The sequence below is a fragment of the Theileria equi genome, chromosome 1, assembly GCF_000342415.1.
Source record: "Theileria equi strain WA chromosome 1, complete sequence".
NCBI lineage: Eukaryota > Apicomplexa > Aconoidasida > Piroplasmida > Theileriidae > Theileria > Theileria equi.
This window is the reverse complement of record NC_021366.1, coordinates 1,580,419-1,601,528: the sequence shown is the minus strand read 5'-3', so window position 1 is coordinate 1,601,528 and position 21,110 is coordinate 1,580,419. Positions and strand designations below refer to the sequence as shown.

The window sequence follows — 21,110 nt, the reverse complement described above, 5'->3', positions numbered from 1 at the left end:
TATTGATAGGATGTGTAGACCACGAGGCTTAGAGCGAATCCTTCAGGTTGAATATTTAAGAGCTAGAGTTTGAATCTGACCTTAAAGTCTTTCAGGACAAAAAGAATGAGTATCAGTTTGAGGGACCATAGGGAAGAAAGGAGCATAGCAAGAGGGAGGTAGAGATTGTCAGGGATAGTTTTGAAGCAGCTACTAAGTAGTACCAGTACAGACACTATGAACAGAAGTAGTAGAAGTATGGCCAAAAGAACTAAGAGTATATTCTTCAGATCCAACTGTTTCAGGTTCTTTAACTTTAGCATCAGGTCTTTAGGGTCCTCTAGCATTACCACTAGCATCACATACAGTAGAAGATCCAGCAGTAGATTCTTAAGCTTTACTAGAACCTCCATTCTTTAGTTCTTCCTCAGACTCCTCCACTATTCATTATCCCTCCCTAGTCTCCTTCATACTATCTTCCATAGTAGTATTCCATTAATGTCTCAACTGGTGTAAGGATGAGGACCATGGATGAATGGTGATAACTATGTAAACAAGAAATAATAGGCGTGACAAAAGACTATAGGTCTAAACAATGGGCAGTCTAACTAGATGTTGTAAAGGAGTATCATTCCAGGAATTTTAGATCCCCTGCAGAGAGACTTATGCATGTTAAGTTGGGGATGGAGAATGAGATGCTAGAATGTCCAAACCCATGTAGGATATACACATAGGGAAGTTTAATTAGTATATATGGTAACTCCCTTCTCCCACAAATGGAGATTTCACACAATAAGGACTTGGTATTTCTGTGCATTCTATAGAATTAAGCATAGGAGTATATTAGGGTGACGAATAGAACGCCATCGGAGAAAATGTTTCAGGTTGGTAGAGAAAGATCAAGCATGAGTGTGACACTAGGGGGATTACCAACATCTCTTAACGTTTAAAAACATTTATTATACGTGGTAATCCTATAATTGCTCCACAAGTGCAGCTAATGGGTACAATACCTCGACATCACAAGCTCATTCCTCCTGGAATGATACCCTCGGAGATCTCATTAAAAACACACCCAGAAGCTTATATAGGTGAAGGAAGATGTTAGAATGAATCTTAGTTACTCATTACCCAGTAGTAATCCATTAATGCCCATTAGTTGCCTGTTTAGAGTCCAGGGAAGACGCAATGAGGTTATCTTAAAGTACTCCTGTACACCAACATTATAGGCCCTTTTCCTTCCAAGTCTGGTCTATGATATCACTCATTTTTTATTCAATGACCAAGATGCTTGGGAAAGTCAGTAGGGGAAATTAGGTTGTCCAGGAAGAGAATAGTTACGACATCTCTTCCGTGTACCCCATCCACCGTCGGCGTTACGCATTCTGCTTCCTTTACTTTCTCAATCTCAATATTACAGGATGAAGGTTCTAGCAGCACTTTGGGCAGTGTCTCTTGTGAGACTATGTCACTGTGGAGAGCTCGGTAAGGTAGATTCTAGCCTATTTAATGTCCTGTGCTCTGTTGAGGACCATGTTAAGGTTCTCAAGCTTACACCCAAGAAGGGTACTAAGGTTACTGAGCTTACCTATGGAGATGAAATAGTTTGGGAAGATAAGAAGAAAACATGTCTTTCAGCTATCTTGTACTTTGATGATGAGAAACCTACTCTTGCTGTTTTAGAAACAAGGAATAAGAATAATAAGCAGGGGACAGTCTACAAGCACCTTGATGGTAGTAAGTGGCAGAATGATAAAGAAGATGACCATAAGAAGAAGCTTGGGGCATTGAAGGAAGATTATAAGCCTATTGGTAAGCCTGAAGAAAATCCACCTGTTTCCTCTGCTCCTTTGGAACAAGATACCCTGAATATTTCTAGAGTAGATCAATCAAACCTCGAATATTTCGAGTATTACTATGATGATAATCTAATTCAATTCATTGCTCCCAAGAAGGGTGTTATTGTTAGAAAGTTGGTGAATGATACTCTATGGACTCCTGAAAAGGAAGAAAAGTTCGAGTACTCCAAGCTATATCTTGATGGGAACAGAAAACTTGGACTTATCCTTATTACAAGCAACTTTTCTTCAGATATAAAATACAGATACTTCATCAAGAGTGAAATAAAATGGGAATGTGCAAGAGACTATACTGAAAAAATGAAGTCTCTAAAGGTCGTTCCAGCTGGCAAGACTGATATGTCTATTGACTTAGCCAAGGTGGAGGAGACAGATGAATGCAGAGTAGTTAATGTTGAACTTCTGAAGGTGCATACACGTTATTATATACCAAAGCTAGGGTACCTTGTCAAGGAAGTAACAAATGGTGAAGATGCCATCTGGACTGCCACTGGAGAAGAGAGATGTACATCTTGTGCTATATATTCCAAGAATGATGTCCATCTACTCGCTCTTTTTATAAAGAGTGGGAACAATTCTGATAATAAATACTTTGAAAAGGTCGATGGAAAGTGGAGTTTCATATCCAAGGATTTTTTCTTCAAGAAGTATGATGAGATGAAAAGTGCCTGGCATGCAGTAGGTAGTTAAACGTGAAAACGTCCGACTATTTCAGTCCATTTATTTGATGACATAAATTTTGACATTTTAAAAGTTAACATGATTATAGGAAAGTCTAGGAAACTCGGTTTCAAGCATAAATTCCTTTCTCAGAGGTATCATAACACGAGGAAAGGAGTTTAGCAGCTTTTACCAGAAGAAGAATCTTATAGCTAAACACATTACACAAAGTTGTAAACACCTGTCACTAATGCAGCACTGTCTTGCCATTTTAACATACTCTAGTAGAAATCCATGTACACTCCTAGGTAGCGTCTGTTACGGGAAAATGTGTTGCCATTTCCTTTATCGCCAACCTCGTCCAAGGGGAGCGTGTCTAGTGTTCCTCTGTGGAAAGCGAGTGTACTAATACTATCCATAGACACATTATGTACAATATTTACGTTTAAATGAGCAACTGTGTAGAGCAGATTGAGAACAAGGGGACGACTAGTGAGTTCAGGTAGTGATGTCGCAAGTCGGGATAATTATCACCACTTTCTTCCTATTCTTCCATGGACACTCTGTAAATCCACAGGGAATCTTCTTAAAAGGATGTTTAGAATTTAGAGTAGTAGGATTAATGGTTGTTGGTAGAAACAGGGAGGAGCTACGGAGGCCTCCGTCTACACACCTGAGGTGGTAGTCAGTATAGAGACACTAATGCAGTTTTATAAGGATAGAGAATGTAGTATAGATATCGTTTGTACAGTATATATGTTTGAATGATGACTGAGATTATGGAATCTACCATGTGGTTACCAGAAATGACTGACTAGTCTGTACTGCTCATAGTCATATACTCCCTTTGGTCGCATTGAGGCACTGGTCACATAAAATCTGGTATAATGGATGACTGAACATCTGAGCACGGGGTTGTTCCAAAGGAAAGAGAGAGTATCATTAGATGAGGTTAGACCAGTGATAAGGAACTCGACAAAGATGTAGCTCTAATCAGGATTGCATGCTCGGCTTAACAGCAAAAAGAATGAGAATATTAGACATGTGTCAGCCTTGTTGCTTATACTCATTCCAGCAAGAACCCATTCATTCTCAAAGAATGGTTAGGTAATCGTGAGAAACTAGGACTTAATGGCCACCAAGAAATTAAATGTTACGGAAGTTTCAGTGTACTACTGTAACTAGAAAAGGCATAACTTTAGATGAACATCATTTCCTCTTTCTAATCTACAAGCTGTATATACATTCCGTAGAGATGTACTCCAGTATTGATACATATCAAAGGTGGTACTCTACAACATTCTCCTATTCTCTAAAATGCATGGAATAATTGCTATAACCATAATGAGGGAGTAGAGAGACATTGATGAAAAAAATGTAGTACGGCCAGAGGCGTACAGAAAAGTAGCCATGAATGGCCATATGCCCCGTGCATGCACATATTCCCAGTACAAACGTGCACTATTCTATCATTTTAAACTGTCATTCATCAAGAAACTGCTTTAATAACCACCCATTGCTCCTTGAGGAAAATATCACTGGGTTCTGCAAACTTTCAAACTTGTACAGAAGGAAGATGACGTTATTCGCTTTACTATACATACTGTCTATAGTTCGTATATGCCAGTGCGGAGACGATGAAAAGGTTGTAGAAGCACAGCCTCCATCTTCACCCGCCCCCGGAGATACAGTACCCGAAATTCTTTTGGATGTAGGAAATGTAGACCCTTCTCTCTATATTTCAAATTGCTGCAACGATGACGGAAATGACATCACATTTGTGGTCCCTCGAGATGGTGTATTGGTGAATAAAGTCGTTTGCGGAGAGACCATTATTTGGTCCCCAGGAGAGGGAGAAAACTTTGAATATGCCAAGCTATACCTCAAGGACGGAGAACCTATGGTTATTCTTATAGCAAAGGTCAGAGGGAATTTAGCATTAGGCAGATCGTATGTAAGGAATGGAGATGTTTGGGAATGCTGTACTGATACATCTCAGGAGAAAATCCATGACCTAAGGGTTCCCATGGAACGTACTAGATCCTTTATTATAAATCTTGAGGAGGATAAGGATACTGAAGAATGCAGAATATTCGATACAAAGCTACTTGGAATACAAATGAGACTGTTCTTTGCAAATCCTGGGTTCCTTGCCACGGAAGTAAGGGATAACGGAACACCAATTTGGAAGGCTGAAGATGAAGAAGATAAAATATGTCTATCTTGTAACTTGTACTACGAAAACAGCGCACCATCACTATTGCTTGTTGTTACAAAGGTAGAAGAAAAGGAGGATTATAGCTATTTCCATATGCAAAATGGAGAGTGGAAAGAGGTAACCGCTCAAGAATTTTATGCCAAGAGAGAAGGGCTCATGCCTTTTACCCCCGTGACCAAAGAGAAGGAAGTAGAAGAGCATACTCCACAGAGATCCTGGTGGACTGCATGTTTGGAAATGTTCATTGGCACAGCCCATACAACAACTCCTGCTAGTCTACCAGCAGAGAGAGACTCGAAAGTTGAAATGACAGAAATGCCAACTGTTCCAGTGTATCCCAAACCAGAGGAGCGTCAAGAAAGCTCTGAGGATACCAGTGCTAAAGATAAACCGATGTAAGATTTTCAAGTGGATGTATGAGGGAATACTGGAAAGTATAGAGTATAGGAGCCTGTGCATCTCTAGTCTCCGACGTCGGTAGGTCATTCCTACTTCCGTTGCACTCCAGTAATGACCTTAATCCTACTAGACGGAAGAGCTCCCGTTGGTCGCTCTGGTCCCATGTGCCTCTCCAAGGCTTCCAATATTCAGGCTCGCGGAGTCTCTACATTTTTAGCAGAGATGGTAGTCTGCCGCCATTTTGCGTATCGCCAATGAGCATTCGCTTGTCATAATCGACAAACTTGGGAGACGAATACAAGGGTATTTATGGGAAAGAGCATAACGAGAAATTGGAAAAACGAACCGCAGAAAGTGCTCAAACTTTTAATAACTTTCAATAGCATATAGGCTGTATACCTTGCTAGCAAAGTCACTCAGTATACCAAACAATTATTATCCATTCACAATATATGCACTTGTTCTTGGAGGATAACTTTTGGAAACTAGAACTTCTGGGCGTATCTGGATGTCTTCAGACTATACCGGAAGAATGAGCAAATGATGGTATGGATACTGACAGATTCCACAAAAACAGTGAAAAGACAGTTTGAAATATTGGCCTTCTAAAACGCTTTCTTCATGGTTAAAAGCAGGCCAAATCACTTGATAAGCTATAACTCCCTTAATCTTCCCTATGGTTCCGTGGTAGATTACTGGCACTTGTGGAGCTCCATGGAAATGATACAAACCTTTAAAGGAGCCAAGTGCTTTCTAGGTGCTAGAGATTTTTCTAAATCTCAGTGATGCGTCAATTTAGGGTTTACATTCATTAGACATAATCTTCTTCATTCTTCACCCCATGAGGTTCTATTCTTCTTCTTCTTCTTCTTCTTCCCATTTCTTGTTGGTAACATCACAAAATGAGGATTCTAACAGTACTGTGTACTCTGTTAATGCTGAAACAATGTATTTGTGATCCTACCGAGGAGCCAGATAGAGGAGCTAATGTCTCTTATAATGGGTAAGTGGAATCAACTGGGAAGAAGGAAGGACCACAAAGTCCTCAACAGCCTGCTCCTGATACACCTATTTCATCGAATTCAAAAACATTGGACCTATCAAATCTGAATGCATCAGCCCTTGTCGTTGATTGTTCTGTTGGAGCAAAGATAGTTAGACATCTCCTTCCAACAGATAGGAAATTTGATGTCATTATGGACGGACAAACTAAAGTATGGGAGGAAACCGATTCTTACACTACCTTTTGTACTGCTCATTTTGCGGATGGAAAACCGTTGATGATACACTTTGCCGGTATAGACTCCAGAAAATTTCCTTTCTTTAAGACATTGACAAGAGATAATAACGGTAACTGGGCAGATTCCACAAAGAAGTACGGAGAGTTCCCAGATGATACAGTTCCAAATGCTGAATCAGCAACAGAATTCTCTATTGATATTTCGAAGATGGAAGGTACTAACTTCAAGATTGTGGATGGAACATTTGACGGATTAGAGAGTCGTATATTCGTTCCCATCTATGGCTATAAGGCAAATGTATTAATGGATGGCACAACAGGGATTTGGATGTCTCCAAAGGAGGGCAAAAATTGCTACTGTTGTAGCAAGAGGACAACAAGGAGAATTATATTTGTCATGATAATGCCTAAAAACAATCCAACACAGATCCATATTCGATTGATTACATCTACCGGGAACATGAGGAATGAGCGTTTTATAAAACGCGGTAAATTGTGGGACATACAGCGATGATTAAAACTATTGTAAGATAAAATCCTTTGTTAAAAGTAACAAAAACCCACTTTATACACAATTACATATCTATATGTATGCAACCTTTGTCTGATTAGCCTTTTGTTGATGCATTAACATGTCACTATTAGAATCGCAAGGTATAGGAATACTGTTCACATTTGATTATTTTTAGGACAGTCCGTGTCAACATCTTTGACATCCTCTAAATCTTTCCAGGGAATTTTATAAACAGCCTATAATTCCACTATCAGCCACAATAGCTAATGCATTGCAGAAATAAAGAGGGAATGACTTTAATACGTGTACCAAATTGTACACCTCTATCTATTTAAATTGTGAACTTTAGATATAAATTTATTGATAACCACAATGTCTTGCGCATCCATTTTTTCTTTGTGTGAGTTATAAAACTTTTCCAATTCCGAGGAGAAAGATACTACAGCTCTCATGAAAACGCCCCTTTTCTTAATTTCATCTCCATAGCTGTCTAGAATGTACATTAACATTTTGAGGAAATAGACCATGTCAATGATTTGGCTTTTTACAATTTTGGCAGTGTACATGACCGCAGAATTATATGTTATACACAGGATACAATTCCTTACATCTGTCGGTACATTTGAAGTATTCAAATATATCGGTTTTTTTTCGTATTTTTCCATGTCTACCAATGGTTCAATATAGTGGTATCCTCGATGTTTTATTCTACTTTCAAATCGTCTAAATAATTCTATCAACTTGACGTAATTGTAAATGTCATGCACATTAAATGAAATATTTCCTTCCAGAATGAACGACATCATTGCCACATACGTTTGGTCATCGTCTAAATATTCCAATAGTATTACCAACGGGGATAGGTTATGATCGCCCATAGTGACGTTTGTTCTGTTTACGATGTTATATATTAGAAAGTGTTTTATAGTTGTATCCAGTATAAAATTCCCGTTTATTGACCTAGTTAGGGCTATGAGTGAGTTCAAGTCTACATTTGTAAACTTTCTGGTCTCTTTATCATAAATCATTGAGACACAATAGCTTATAATTCTATCGATATTTAAATTTACCTTGAAACTAGCATTGCCATTTCCTGGCTTCCCTTTACCTAGAAAGCGTCGATTATGTGTGTTTCTAGCGGTATTCTGTAATGTTTGGCGCGAATTATTGGCAAATGCACTGTTTCCAAATGTACTGTAGCTGAATACGGAGAGCAGAGAAGATAAGTCGCGCATGTTTAACATCTCTAGATGATTTTTTACAAGATTTAATGCGATATTTGTAGTAGAATCGTCTATACAATTCTTCGTCCTCAATAATACGATAATTCTAGAGATGGAGTTTAGATCCTTTGTTTGGAGTTCGTTGATTTTTTCCGAGGAGAATTTCACATGCAAAAAATTGGAAGACAGCCTTAAAATCAGGGACATAAGTGGGCTTTGAGCTCTGAGGGAATGCAAGACCATACACACATCGATATAGGTGGGAACCGTATAAAAGTTTGCGCTTTTTTTGCAGGCCATCTCAACTTCATAGATAGTCTGAGCACCTTTATCATCACTCTGACATCCATTAACCCTTTCTAGGAGGCTCAAAAAATCATTCAAGTAGTCGTTTTCTTCAAACCTGCCAATTGACTTCAAAGCCGAATGATCATTAATCTTCAACATGTCGAGCTGAGTTTTTGGGAGAGAGGAGTAGAGGAAGTAGGCAATCCTACATTCGAATTCCAGCATCAAATCCGCGGAGTATCCGCACTGGCAGTAGGCGGAAAGAACAGTAGAGATCGCCTTTGGGGACAAAAAGAGCCGTCCATCCTTAATCGCCTGGACCATTGGCTGATATACATATTCACATGAGCCATTACAGACGTTGCAATAGAATGAGCCGCTTTTTTCAGCCAGAAACTCCGTCTTTCCGCGAAACCTTCCCCCTTTCACAAGAGACTTGAAATTGGAGGTTATGTTTGTCAAATGCGATATCAAAATGTGGATATTACCATTATAAACGTTTGCTGCGTCGACAATCGAGGGAACCAGACGCCTGAGCCTCGCGTAGACGACATGGTCAGAGAGACTACGCCTTACGCCACCCCCAGAGGAGCGTATGGACAGATCCTTGAGACTCTCGATCAACCGATCGAGACTCACAGCCCTCTTGGGACCCATGAACAAAAACTAACGACATAGACCTCCCCATGTACACATACATTAAAGTAATTAGGCGAGAGACTTTTTATTCCTCAACTTGAGCCTAGCGAGTTCACGCTTGTTGAGCTTTATGGTCTACAGATGAATATGAACGTGGATGAGCAAACGTACCTTCTTGTCACTGCTTTTATGTCTTGGAACGTGCTCGTCCTGCTCAACGGCAATAATCTCGATATGGCATGGGTGGGAAAGATAGGGAATGATTCTTCCGTGAGCCCTGTATGAGCGTCTTCTGCCGACAGGGGCCCTGTTGACCTGAATGTGTTCAATCTTGAGGCTCTCAACGTCCAACCCCTTGACCTGTATGTTCATGTAATGGTTACTAGTGGAGCAGTAGATAATCAGACAAATGCCTCTACAAATCATGTCGACAATAGCCCCGGTTGAAGGATGCACAAGACGTAAAACACGCCTTTATGCAGCTCCAAGTCGGAACTAGAGCTTTACGAATTGTCAAGAATGGAGTGACAAGTTCCTCATACTCGTCATCTTGTGTCATCACGGAGCGTGTAGAATAATAAACTCACCTCAGCGTTGGACTCGAGGTTGGTGAGGAGGTCGAGCAAGAACCTGCAGGACTTTTCTGGCCATCTGCCCTGTGTATGCTTGAACGCCTTGGCCTGGGCGCATCTGCCAACGCCTCCGTTGAATTTACGGAATGGAACGCAGCGCTTGTGGTCAATAACGTCCTTCAAATAGCGCTTGGCCTCAGCGACATTCATATTCTTGATGGCCGTTGCGGTCTCGTAGGTGTTCTTGAAGTGTACCCTCAAGTGGGAGCCAAAAGCCTTGGCGCTCTTGCTCAAGTTTGAAGGTTCGCGAGAATATTTCACCATTCTGTATATTTTGTGTTTCTCTGCATCGCATCCCTCGTACAGTCACCCAATCCCTACACTCCCGCCAAGCTGTCCCATAAAATGGGCAAAGTACCAGTACAAAATGGATAAAGGGGAGCGGATCGGCAGGAAAGGCGGCGATGACCAAGTCTCCACAATGACAAGGCCAGCACACGAATAAAACTTACGTATCTTCTTAAAAGGCGATATTGTTCCAACTGGGACAAGTTAAAATATTTAAATCAGAGATTCTTGACAAATTTAAAGTATAAACCCCGTAGACTAGAGCCACGGCAGATGGAGCAGCCCCACCCATAACCCCGAAGAGTCACTCGGATGCTACCGGCAGCAATTGGGTCGCATTGTCCTTGTCGTTCCAAACGCCTAGACTTGACAGTCCCATTCCATCCTGGTACATGGTATACTGTTTTGCCGTCCCTCTCCATTCATCCGCTCGGTAGACCCTCGGTATGGACGAGGAACGGTAGCCATCGTTTCCTTGCGTTTCACTCCAATAGTTGGCGTATACTAGATGATTACAGATTCATCATGGTACTTTTCCATACAACCAAGGAAATTTCTCCGTCTTGCTCATTCTTCCAGGTACCTCTGCTCTCCATGGACACCATTCTGGGTACCCCTGTCTTATTTAGGCTCTTTTCGGTATATACTCATCCATTCTCCGTCTAGAGACTCCCATAGACCGTAACTACATGCCAAACATCTCTGGTCATCAGCCTTCTAGTGATTCCGTTTCATTGACCACGCTCTCTGTGGCTATGTTGCACCGCACACTTGGTGTGCCGGGGTCAGTATATATTTACGGCCCTTTTATTACACTTGAAAGTGTCGAGCTTGTAGCATTAGCATCACAAATTCTTGGTTTAACGTTTGGTTCTATCGCAACTCGCGGACGCCACGTGATTATTTAAAATATCGCAAAGCCAGCTATTTGAGACATAAATTGGTACATAGTAGCGGACACAAGATTTTATTTGCTGTTTATTGACGCATTTTTGGTTTAGAGACGAAATTTGGCCCAGAGACTGAGCGGATCATAGACCTCTGTTTGGATACGAGACTTTACGGACAATCAATCGACTCTTGCATACTGAAAAATGACATACTGACCCCTGTGGATCAGAGCTATACTCTTGACACAGCACAATTGGAAGATTTTCCATTCAAATATCGCATGTCTACAAAATGCCAAATGCTATGAGTCCCTCCTTTTTGGAGGCTTTTAGCAAGCAGCTTGGCGAGAAGCCGTTGGGATCAGTGGAGAGCCCAAAGGTTATAAATGGGCAAGAAGTTTGTACCTTGATTCCAGGTATATTTGGTCTTTCCATTCAGCTGGTTCTCTGCATCATTTCCATCGCTATGCTGCTTTTAAAGTACCAGTTTGAATACCCAAAGAGGCCACTTAAAGTGTTTCTGATGGATTTTATACAACTAATGTGCGGATCGTCCACAGTTCACGTATTGAACATTTTGTCTTCAATTATGATAAACAAGCTACATACGGCTACCACCTCATTTGTTTCTGACGAGTGCAATTTGTATTTTATAACCACAATATTTGATGCGACGATTGGTGTATATATAGAGTATAAAATTATAAAGTATCTGGCCATTAAAAGGGCTGCCCAAAATTATCTCACAAAGAATAGAAAGTCTAAATTTACACCAAATCTACAAGAGCTTAGAGACGCAACGGAACTCGCTAAATATTCAATTTATGAAACACAAACCACGGGATTTTTGGATAATGCAAGTGTTCACAGCAATTCCATTGCTCAAGGGGCCAAGAGAGACATCTCCATTGCGACTGATTCCCATATTGGAGTTACACTTGATACATTTAGATCATCAACCACAGAGCAGTCTGCTATATCTATGCACATATCATATGATAGTGATGGATTTGCGAGTGCCTCTCTGGGCTCTGATGGCAGTGGGTCCATGTCTAGACTTTTAAGCTCCGATGGAAGTTCAGGGGTTCCCAGGCTTTCATCAAGAATACCTGCTGCTGTAACAATTGACACGTTTTCAGAAGAGTATATGGATGATAATGCCCTAAATGATCCGGAGGATCAGGATAATCTCATTAGTGACCTGGATGGCGAACCAGAAAGTATAAACAAAATTGATGCTCTTTTAAAGAGATATTCAACTGTATACAATTTATGGAGCAGAAAGAAAGGGAATAGAGAATTCTTGCTGAATCTATACACTTGGATTACAATTGTCTCTGGATTGAAGATTGTTTCGATTTTCTTTTTCGCATTATTCTCATATCACATCAACCTCATTTCATCGTATATTCTACACCCCTTCAATCACTCACACAAGCTGAAACTTATTTTTGTGATGATTATATCACCGTTATTTCTCAATGTGTTTCAGTATTACGCAACAGACTCTATTATAAAGATTAAGATTCCCCTTAATCATTAAATTTGTTTCTACACTTTAACATTGCAAGTGTGTTTATAACATGTTTAAGCTTGTAGTATCCAGGGAAATCATTTACGTGTAAAGCATTAATTCCATACTAGTGAGAATTTTTACTGCATTGATATAACATTGATGCACCTTTGCATGTTGTTGTGATTCTTGAAAAGAAGAGAACTTTAACATTATTGCGGGCAAAATGCCCATTCGTTTTCTAGAGACAAAAGCCTACTTCCTAGACCTTCACTATCTGAGGGGGCTCTAATCTCTTGTTCCATCTCTTCTAATTTGTCCTCAAAGTCATCTTCTGTGGTGGTTTTCCATTCTTCACCGTTCCTTTTAAAGTGTCTTGGCTCTAATATGCCATCTTTACTTGTGTAAATAAGAATGAGCCCATAAGTTCCCTGGGCAAATATTGCAAATGTGCACCTTTCATTTTCGTTTGAACTCCAAACTAAGGTTCCAGACTCAAACACAGATTCTATATGTATCTTGTGCATCGGAACATATTCTCTATGCCTTATTCCATTCATTTTGTAGTCACTAACGATTACCATTGTCTCGTCAGGAGTTGAGAGGTCGAGGGAGTGCGGAATACCCAATTGGTTTGTTTCAATTTCTTCGGTAAATTCCAAACTTCTCTCTTTGTACATACATGCACACCATCTTACCAACAAAATTGAACGAATGACAATGAGAAATTGCATCTTCTTCAGATTCAAAAGGTTGAAACTGTCAGTAGATGCATGGGGTCTACTCAGGAAGTGTTGACAAATATATTCTTTGCCGGAGATGGAAAGAGGATATCGCGATTGAAATTTGTAGAGAGAAGTAGAAGCTTCAAGTCTTACAACCTTTTGGTTGGGGCAGATCAGAGTCATGCCAAGTTTAGCCATTAACATTTATTGAACCTGACTGAATGAAGAGGTATATTCCCTGGAGGAACTTTGCGCCATCTTTCATTAGATCATGTAACTATCAGTAACGCAATCTTATGCGGTGCTGAGGATGAGTAATTATACTAAATTTAAACGCATGGACGAAAATATGTTTGAGTGAATACCAAAAAGGAAACTACTAAAAACAAATAGATGGAAGAGAGAAAAAGTTTAAAATCTGCATTGTCAAAATTAAGTTTACTGCACTATTTAAACATAAATCTTTCATATATTCGTATCGTTTCTGAAATCTTCAGTTTGCCATAGACTTGTGAACTCACATTAGGATCTTAGTGACGCTAAATTTCAAGGAATTCTCATTTCGAACATAAATTCTTGATCTACATTGAAAAACACTAGCAAGAATACCAAACCGAAAACTACAATTCACCGGGTTTTAACACATTCCTTCCTTTTGCCTCTACAGCATTTACTTGCTTTATCACGCATTCATCATTCTATTTACTGCAACACAAAGATATTCAGACAATTAATTTACAGGAACGCTAAAGCTACTATGTTGACAATTTCAATAGGGTTGTGAGATCAAACAACTCGCAGGTTAGAATGGAACTTTCAGGATTAAACCTTCTCAGGGAGTTTAGAGATACTTTTCTCATATAACTGCTCAAGTCTATTCATATGCTGCCTCTTACCCTTGAGCCAACGATTCTTATCGCGATAGAGAAATACAAGGTCGTCTTTCCCATCCTTCTCAGCTTGCAACGTTACAACTTCTGGGCTATCACCATCAAAATAGACTAGGGCTAATGAAATATAACTTTTATAGCTCCTCCAGATTGTCTCGTCACCACATCTTAATTCATTAGCTAGAATCCTATGCTTTGCTTTGCAGGTCAAAAATGGAATGCCATTCAAGTAATATTCATTTACCTCAAATAGCCTTTCATCGAATTTTTTGCATCGTTCAGTGAGAGTTGTAGGTAGTTCTGAAAATGGCAAAAGAACTCGTTCACCTTTTATTGCTTCATGAGAAACGTTTCTAGCCATTGCTCCAGCATTTTTAGGAGTAGCCCTTAGGTTTTCTCTGGATCCACCGGGATATTTTCCAAGGCTCTTTTGAGATAGATCCATAGGAGAGTATTCATCTATTTCCATTTCATCAGATTCCCCGTAATTTTGCCCTTCATTTCCCTCGGGGATGACCTCTATGTCTGGAGTAGCCATTTTAGCTCTAGTTGGTGAGATGTACTTTTTATGTGAAAATTTAGATTTTGAGCCTCCATCCTCTGACATATCATAATCTTTGGGGGAGTTTGAAAATGGGTTATCGAGCTCTGACCCTTCTGAAGAAGATCCAGGGATTTCAGTGCCTGAGGATGAATCATCCATTTTTTGTGTCTCAAAATTTCTGTCCCTTGTGGTAGATTCTGAAGCCTCTAGCTCGTCTCTTGATGCCCTTCTTGACCATGCAACTTTAGGCTTTTCAATCTTTTGAGGTCTGTCATAGCCAGAGGAGAGATCCATTCTTATAAACTCCCATTTCCTATCCTTTTTCATAAAATACCTCAGCTCAGACTTCCCGGAAAAATACCAAACATACAAGGTAGCAAGGGTGTAATCACCTATGGATCTCACGAATACTACTCTACACCTCTCAGGTCCAGAAGCTTCCCAGAGAACCTGTATTCCATCCAAAACTTTGTGAAACAGACCGTCATAACAGGGAAAGTAGGTAATATAGGTAATATTACCCTCAGAACTCTCATATTTATAGGCATGCGTAGTATTGAGATTGGAGAAATTAAGCACAAAGTCGTGACCATGAGGACTACCATAACCCATATAATGGGAAAAGCTCAGTATTAGAAACGTATAGAGCACAGGTAACTTCATTTGAAATTTAAAATGTAATTTTACAGAGTCATCTGGGGTCCAGACAAATGTTATAGTGACTGTGCTTGCACGTTATGCTGTTTACCGTTGAGATTTTGAGGCACTTTAATCAAGAATTATCCGCATTTTACAATTATTCAATAGGGTGTAGATTAGTACGGGTGCCTCTATACCCCTCTACTTGGAAATTTTACCTCGTTAGGGAAATCAAGAGTCTGGCTATTTTTAATAGCATGTAGTCCGAACTACACTTGGTAAATAGATACCAACGAGATTATCAATGCATGTAATCAGAATTGGTTTGTACTCTCAGTCTGAGCAATGTCAAAAATTTCCAATTCTGCATGCAAAAATTTTAGAGCGTTTAAATACAAATATAGGAGTTTTAATACGAGTATTAGTTTAAAAGATGTATAGTTTGCACGAGATTATTTCAAAATTTTAAAGCGTTATACATAGACTATAAATTAACACGTTTGGTTCTCATTTTTTCCTTCAAGAGTCGTTCGTTGGCGAACTTGTCGTCATCTCGGAGTACGATTCCGCTTTGTAGATATTTGGAGAGTATTTGTGTCCTTTGGTTGAAGAAGGATGACATTCCGTATATTCCGGGTTTTGTTTCGGCGGTGTGTTCGGTGGTCTCTTCGCTTTCAGAGTAGTCTTCATCAAAATATTTGGGTATTGGTTTGAGTACTGTTTCGTGTGATTGATCTCTTTTAACAATTTTGTTTGAGACGGTGCCATTGTTTTCGGGTTGCAGTTTTAGAACAACGGCATACTTTGATATACATTTGAGCATTAGACGGAGGTAGAAGCCCCTCTTTTGTTCATCCTTTGGCATTTTCGCGGTGATTGTGCAGACGCCATCGCCTTCCTTGCTTGCATTGAGCAGATCGCTGACAGCCTTAATCTTTGGGTTGAAGGACATTGAGACTGAGTAGACGAAGAACTCGTTCCTCTTTACGTACTTTTCGATCTTTGTGCCAAATTCCTTGGGGGGGTCTTCATTTTCTGGTTTGGCAGTTTGATCGACAATAAGTTGTGTCCCTTGGCTGCGTCGGTTTTTGGTCTTGTCATAGTAATCGCAGAGGTTTTTGATGTAGTTGTTGATATTGAGCACCTTACGCATAACGCGTTCTTTTATGGTAGTTAAATCTACATCTTCGGTGAGGTATTCCTCAGCCATTTTGACCAAACCTATCATGAGGGTATACTGCTCGCAGTCTATAAGATCCATTTTGCTAATATAGTTACATAGTCAGTATGTTTGTAGAATCATCAAGAGACAAATTATACACGGGGATAAGCGACCTGCTTCATGTGTAAGCACCCACGACTTGTGTACAATGTACGAGTTACATATATATTTACACGTTTATAGATTAGCGTTTTAGACTAAAATTATGGGTGAGCCTGGAGATTTTAGCAAACGCTCAGCAAATCAAATGGGGACAGGCAACTCTGGTCAATAATTTCATCTACACACGCACTATTGCGTGTACATTTGCCCTTAGCTACAGATCTGGTCCTTTACTTGGAGACCATGAGTTTGACAAACTCCTCGTAGTTGATCTTGCCATCTCCGTCAACGTCGGCCTCCCTGAGCATTTCGTCAACCTCCTCATTGGTGAGTTTTTCGCCCAGATTTGTCATCACGTGACGGAGCTCTTGCGCACTTATGAAGCCTGCATGTTGATGAATAGTGTGTGCGCAAAATTACCGTTCCCGTCCCTGTCAAACACCTTGAACGCCTGCACCAGCTCTTCTTCCGTATCGCCTTCCTTCATCTTCCGAGCCATTAGAATGAGGAATTCGGGAAAGTCAATGGCTCCTATAGCTACTTTAACTCACACACACGAACGAACCGCTTCCGTTGGTATCGATTTCGTTGATCATATCCTGCAACTCAGCCTCTGTTGGATTCTGACCAAGGGACCTCATGATGGTTCCAAGCTCCTTTGTTGTAATGCCTGAATGAGTGTGTTTAGGAGGGGTGAATGGAACGGGTGGACATTTAGGGATCTCTCTCTGAAGTGGTTAGAGGGGTATGGATACGTCCCGGGGAATGCGAGCTACAGAATAGCGAGCTTTATGGCGACAGTATGGAGTCCCTAATGGACTGTACCAGACCACTTGGCCCGTAAAATCCCTCTAGCGACAAAGGACATCCCATTAAGGCACACCCGCTTTGGCTAGTGTATAGACCTTTGGTCGCAGTCACCCCGTCCTTTGCGCCATACGCTAAACACGGCAAGCTCCCATTCCAAGCATCTTTTCCAGAGTCCACGTAGCTACAAAAACTCACTTCCATCTCCGTCCTTGTCGAATAGGGAGAAAGCCTCCTTGAACTCGGCAATTTGCTCCTCACTCAATTGATCCGCCATTTCCTGTTGATTGTGTCTGTCTTGTTGTATAACGAGTGTGTTTTTATTTACTGTGTGGACTGTTTGGTAGTGTCTAGTCTTACACATAGGGGGCTGGTTGGCGGCGGACCAAGTGTGGTAACAACGAGGCCACCCACTCTCCAGATTCAGGACAGCTATGGCTACTCTATACACCTAGTCGGACTGACTTGTACCAAAGCTACTTGCACAATCCGTGGAGGCCGTTGGTAGAGCGCCTCTAGAATGAAATTGTGACTCATTGGTACACATGAAACCGCCAGCAGCGATGAAAATTCCTCGCTATACTTTCCGGCAAATTATCGCCGTAATCTTTTGAAATGTCAGCCCATGACAGCCGTTAGTAGCGATAGACACTCGGGTTCCCTGGATCGGCTTCGGGTCCGTCGTACACATTAGGGGCTTACGGCCCTTCCTCGCGAATACACTTACACATCTACACTCTAGTCATAAAGACGCTTTTGGTCGGACTAGAGCAGACGTCCTTTGGTTCTTATGCTCACTCTAGTCCTCCGGCACTCGTTTTACACATCCTCAGTACGTAAATTCCGTCATTTGTGCGACTATCTCAGTTGCACCTTTTTTAGTAGATAGAAGTGACTAAAAAGTTTGCTATTATCGATTTATATTGTAATGTGATTTAAAATGAAGTGTATAAAGTAGCTTTGTGCAGTATCTAGCAAAATTATGCTTTATTGCCCATTGAAGGAAGTTTTTGCCGTTTAAATGGAGATTATTCCATCTTGAAATGAAGATTGTCGAATTTAGGCTCCCAGTTCCGGTTGGACTCCCTGTAAGTTTTTATTTGCTCTGCAAGTGTCGCCCTAACGATAACACCTTTAGGAGTACAAGAAATTGTGTATATTTCTGGTTGTCGAGGCGAGTCTGAACGAAATTGAGAACGGAACTGGCCTGGAAGTCTTTAGAAATGAAACGTTTGAACAAGATGGTAAAAAGGGCTCTTACACAGAAAAGAGATACCACCTGGCAAAGTAAGTTTTTGGTTTCATGGGACCTTTTAGAGCCAAAAGCTCCTGCTAGATGCCAATTTAATGCCATACTCACAATATTACAGGAGCATGCCAAACTGGATGCAGTCTATCATCAGCCCAAAGTATACCATCTTGACAGAGCGATCGTACGTTTTGGTGCAGTCATAGATTTTGCTTTAGGTGGAACATGTATCCCTTATCGATAACAAAGTATCAGAACGAGGCGCTGTCCAGCGTTGAGTTTAGTGTACAGACGGAGGTTGTTGCAAGCCTCCAAATACAAGATAACATTTTTGGACTAGAAGGAAAAGATTTAAAAAAAAGAAGCATTGTACTGATAGACATTGCAAAGTTTAACAAGTCAAAGGTGAGTCTAGTCCTTTACTTACAAATTTTTAGTCTTACAATGCTTCCTACGATCTAACATTGAAGGAGGATAAAAGCATAGGCTTTCTTCCCTTGAAGCCAGATTGGTTTTTAAACTACACCGGGGAGGCTATAATGTGTTACAAGCTCATTCGAATAAACATTCCCTACTTTGGATTATTGGCCTCCAAAATTGAAACTTACATTGCCAACATGCTCCAGGATAAGCTTATGTTCTACACCTGTTCGGCACTCTGTACAATGGAAAAATGGTATGATGTCCCATTAAGGATGTTAAAAAAGTCTGAAGTTGAATGCTATGATCAACTCAACCAGAGATTCAAAGAGATGGAGATTAGCAGCGCCGGTGCCCCCTCTGCTGACACTGGGGAAATTACCATTCCATCCGAACTCTATAGGGATTATCCCGTTCCATACGTTTTTGACGATGATGAAGAGGGAAACGAGCTGAAAACCAAGGAGAGGGATGATGGACAAGATGAAAAAGATGAGGAAACCATTTTGGAGCCGGAAAAAGAGACCTTGCCAATAGCAGATCCTGACGAATCCAGTGTCTATAAAAATGCTCAAGTCATACATTCCAAGCTGCAAGATTTACAACCAACGCTTCGTCTTGATTCTCCATACTCCAACATGGACAAACTTTGCAAACCTATAATAGATCCCATGGAAAACATGTCTTCTGTAGATAGTGTGAATTCTGTCATTATAAACAATGCAAATATAGCAGAAATGTGTGCAGAGGATGCACTTTGTGAATCTTTTGTAAACGATCTTACGCCTACAGCGTTGGAACTATATGGCCCGGTAGCAATTCCCAACGTACAAGAGGCTGTGGAACCCTCTGAACAAAATGTGGATGAATCAGACTCTGAGTTTAAAGATGCTCTAGAAACTTTTGATGACTTGTCAGACGAACGAACAGAACCTAGCGTTGACGTAGCACCCGCCACACTTGAAAAATCGCATGCTGCCTCTACGGAGGATGTTTGCTATCCAGAACATGTTTGTTCTTCAGAGGATAGTGATTCTGTTCCTGAAGATGAGAAACCTGTAGGTTCAAATGATGGTGATTTGTCCAGTGATGCCAATGACCCTCCACAAGAGGAGGATATCGCAAAGATTGAGACGGACGGAGATTCTAATGTGGCTTCAGAGCCTCAAGAGAGTGACAGTGATCCCGATAATGCCATGGTTGTACGTACGCAACCGGCCAGACACATTGAACCATCACCTGATACGCCAGCAACATTTACTGGCTATCTATTCAAGCTCGGGAGAGGATTTTCGTCATGGAATTGGAGTTTGCGGTATATTATTGTATGTGGTATAAACATGTACTATTTCGATAATAAGGATGATATAAAACCAAAGAATACAATTTGTATACGGGATTCTAGAATTGCATTTGTTGGCCCATATATCAACAGATCATTTGTGTTTAGCATAACAACAAAGAATCGGAGTGTATATTACTTTAGTGCAGACGCTCAAGATTCTGTAAAACGCTGGATACTGCTCTTACAGGTGCTTTGCGAAGAGACTCCAAGTTCAATAGTTAGGCAGCTGGCTTCAGAGTGGGCATATGAAGCGAATGAAGATATTTAATTTGTACGAGTACATGTTAGCAGACTTATTCATACGACTCTGAGCTCATATTTGAGGTTTAGGACAGATGCACATTTTTCAGATTTCTGAATGTTGATATTTGTAGTGGAATGGCTTACCTCGTCGAAACCGACCCAGGAATCCTGTTCAAATTCGACATCCGAGATGACGTTTCCAGATGTGCAAACAACCTGGTATCCTCCGGATGGATTCCATGAGAGAATATCAACTCCTCTGCAGTCAAAGATGCAGACACAGCTATAGCCATCGTCTGTGAATTTGGAATCCGCTCCCTTGATCGTGATGGTACCCTTTTTTCTAGAATCCTTGAAGTTTATGCTAAAGTGTACAGAATTCCTTGAATTTCCAGTGTCTACGATCTCAGCTGCAGATAAAGAAACGTTTTCGCGTACTTCGAACCCATCGGATTCTCTAATGTCCAAAAACCAGGTGTGATCAGGTGGTACTCGCACCTCTGATACGTTTTCAAATTCTGCAGTCACAAACAAGCCAATAAGGACCATTATGATACATTTAGACTGGTGCTACACATTCCT

At 40.6% G+C, this 21,110-nt stretch overlaps 12 protein-coding genes across 12 annotated transcripts, besides 1 other annotated feature; 5 read left to right on the top strand and 7 right to left on the bottom strand.

The window, feature by feature from the left end:
- Positions 1–1,400: 1,400 nt before the first annotated feature.
- Positions 1,401–2,528, top strand: BEWA_025500 (signal peptide-containing protein; the record flags this gene model as incomplete). Its single annotated transcript, XM_004829310.1, has 1 exon — positions 1,401–2,528. The coding sequence occupies one exon, from the start codon at positions 1,401–1,403 to the stop codon at positions 2,526–2,528; it is 1,128 nt and encodes a 375-aa protein (XP_004829367.1).
- A 1,546-nt stretch (positions 2,529–4,074) lies between these two features.
- BEWA_025490 (signal peptide-containing protein) lies at positions 4,075–5,115 on the top strand (the record flags this gene model as incomplete). The annotated part of the gene is made up of 1 exon (XM_004829309.1): positions 4,075–5,115. The coding sequence occupies one exon, from the start codon at positions 4,075–4,077 to the stop codon at positions 5,113–5,115; it is 1,041 nt and encodes a 346-aa protein (XP_004829366.1).
- An 852-nt stretch (positions 5,116–5,967) lies between these two features.
- Positions 5,968–5,991: a microsatellite.
- Positions 5,992–6,311: 320 nt separating this feature from the next.
- On the top strand, positions 6,312–6,869 carry BEWA_025480 (hypothetical protein; the record flags this gene model as incomplete). The annotated part of the gene is made up of 1 exon (XM_004829308.1): positions 6,312–6,869. The coding sequence occupies one exon, from the start codon at positions 6,312–6,314 to the stop codon at positions 6,867–6,869; it is 558 nt and encodes a 185-aa protein (XP_004829365.1).
- A 323-nt stretch (positions 6,870–7,192) lies between these two features.
- On the bottom strand, positions 7,193–9,037 carry BEWA_025470 (hypothetical protein; the record flags this gene model as incomplete). Its single annotated transcript, XM_004829307.1, has 1 exon — positions 7,193–9,037. One exon carries the CDS (start codon positions 9,035–9,037, stop codon positions 7,193–7,195), a length of 1,845 nt encoding a protein of 614 aa, XP_004829364.1.
- Positions 9,038–9,088: 51 nt separating this feature from the next.
- BEWA_025460 (60S ribosomal protein L17, putative) lies at positions 9,089–10,185 on the bottom strand (the record flags this gene model as incomplete). Its single annotated transcript, XM_004829306.1, has 4 exons — positions 10,104–10,185; positions 9,607–9,916; positions 9,191–9,379; positions 9,089–9,154 (listed from the first exon to the last, which is right to left on the bottom strand). Exons 2-4 carry the CDS (start codon positions 9,913–9,915, stop codon positions 9,089–9,091), a joined length of 564 nt encoding a protein of 187 aa, XP_004829363.1. The 5' UTR covers position 9,916; positions 10,104–10,185.
- A 936-nt stretch (positions 10,186–11,121) lies between these two features.
- Positions 11,122–12,372, top strand: BEWA_025450 (hypothetical protein; the record flags this gene model as incomplete). Its single annotated transcript, XM_004829305.1, has 1 exon — positions 11,122–12,372. One exon carries the CDS (start codon positions 11,122–11,124, stop codon positions 12,370–12,372), a length of 1,251 nt encoding a protein of 416 aa, XP_004829362.1.
- A 182-nt stretch (positions 12,373–12,554) lies between these two features.
- On the bottom strand, positions 12,555–13,076 carry BEWA_025440 (hypothetical protein; the record flags this gene model as incomplete). Its single annotated transcript, XM_004829304.1, has 1 exon — positions 12,555–13,076. One exon carries the CDS (start codon positions 13,074–13,076, stop codon positions 12,555–12,557), a length of 522 nt encoding a protein of 173 aa, XP_004829361.1.
- Positions 13,077–13,889: 813 nt separating this feature from the next.
- BEWA_025430 (hypothetical protein) lies at positions 13,890–15,164 on the bottom strand (the record flags this gene model as incomplete). Its single annotated transcript, XM_004829303.1, has 1 exon — positions 13,890–15,164. One exon carries the CDS (start codon positions 15,162–15,164, stop codon positions 13,890–13,892), a length of 1,275 nt encoding a protein of 424 aa, XP_004829360.1.
- A 420-nt stretch (positions 15,165–15,584) lies between these two features.
- BEWA_025420 (hypothetical protein) lies at positions 15,585–16,573 on the bottom strand. The gene has a single exon (XM_004829302.1). It carries the CDS (start codon positions 16,399–16,401, stop codon positions 15,625–15,627), a length of 777 nt encoding a protein of 258 aa, XP_004829359.1. The 5' UTR covers positions 16,402–16,573; the 3' UTR covers positions 15,585–15,624.
- A 48-nt stretch (positions 16,574–16,621) lies between these two features.
- On the bottom strand, positions 16,622–17,602 carry BEWA_025410 (calmodulin, putative). The gene is made up of 4 exons (XM_004829301.1): positions 17,470–17,602; positions 17,030–17,134; positions 16,885–16,995; positions 16,622–16,849 (listed from the first exon to the last, which is right to left on the bottom strand). Exons 1-4 carry the CDS (start codon positions 17,546–17,548, stop codon positions 16,695–16,697), a joined length of 450 nt encoding a protein of 149 aa, XP_004829358.1. The 5' UTR covers positions 17,549–17,602; the 3' UTR covers positions 16,622–16,694.
- A 712-nt stretch (positions 17,603–18,314) lies between these two features.
- On the top strand, positions 18,315–20,553 carry BEWA_025400 (phosphatidylinositol transfer protein, putative; the record flags this gene model as incomplete). The annotated part of the gene is made up of 5 exons (XM_004829300.1): positions 18,315–18,359; positions 18,410–18,558; positions 18,642–18,704; positions 18,739–18,925; positions 18,958–20,553. 5 exons carry the CDS (start codon positions 18,315–18,317, stop codon positions 20,551–20,553), a joined length of 2,040 nt encoding a protein of 679 aa, XP_004829357.1.
- Positions 20,554–20,582: 29 nt separating this feature from the next.
- Positions 20,583–21,077, bottom strand: BEWA_025390 (hypothetical protein; the record flags this gene model as incomplete). The annotated part of the gene is made up of 1 exon (XM_004829299.1): positions 20,583–21,077. The coding sequence occupies one exon, from the start codon at positions 21,075–21,077 to the stop codon at positions 20,583–20,585; it is 495 nt and encodes a 164-aa protein (XP_004829356.1).
- Positions 21,078–21,110: the final 33 nt, after the last annotated feature.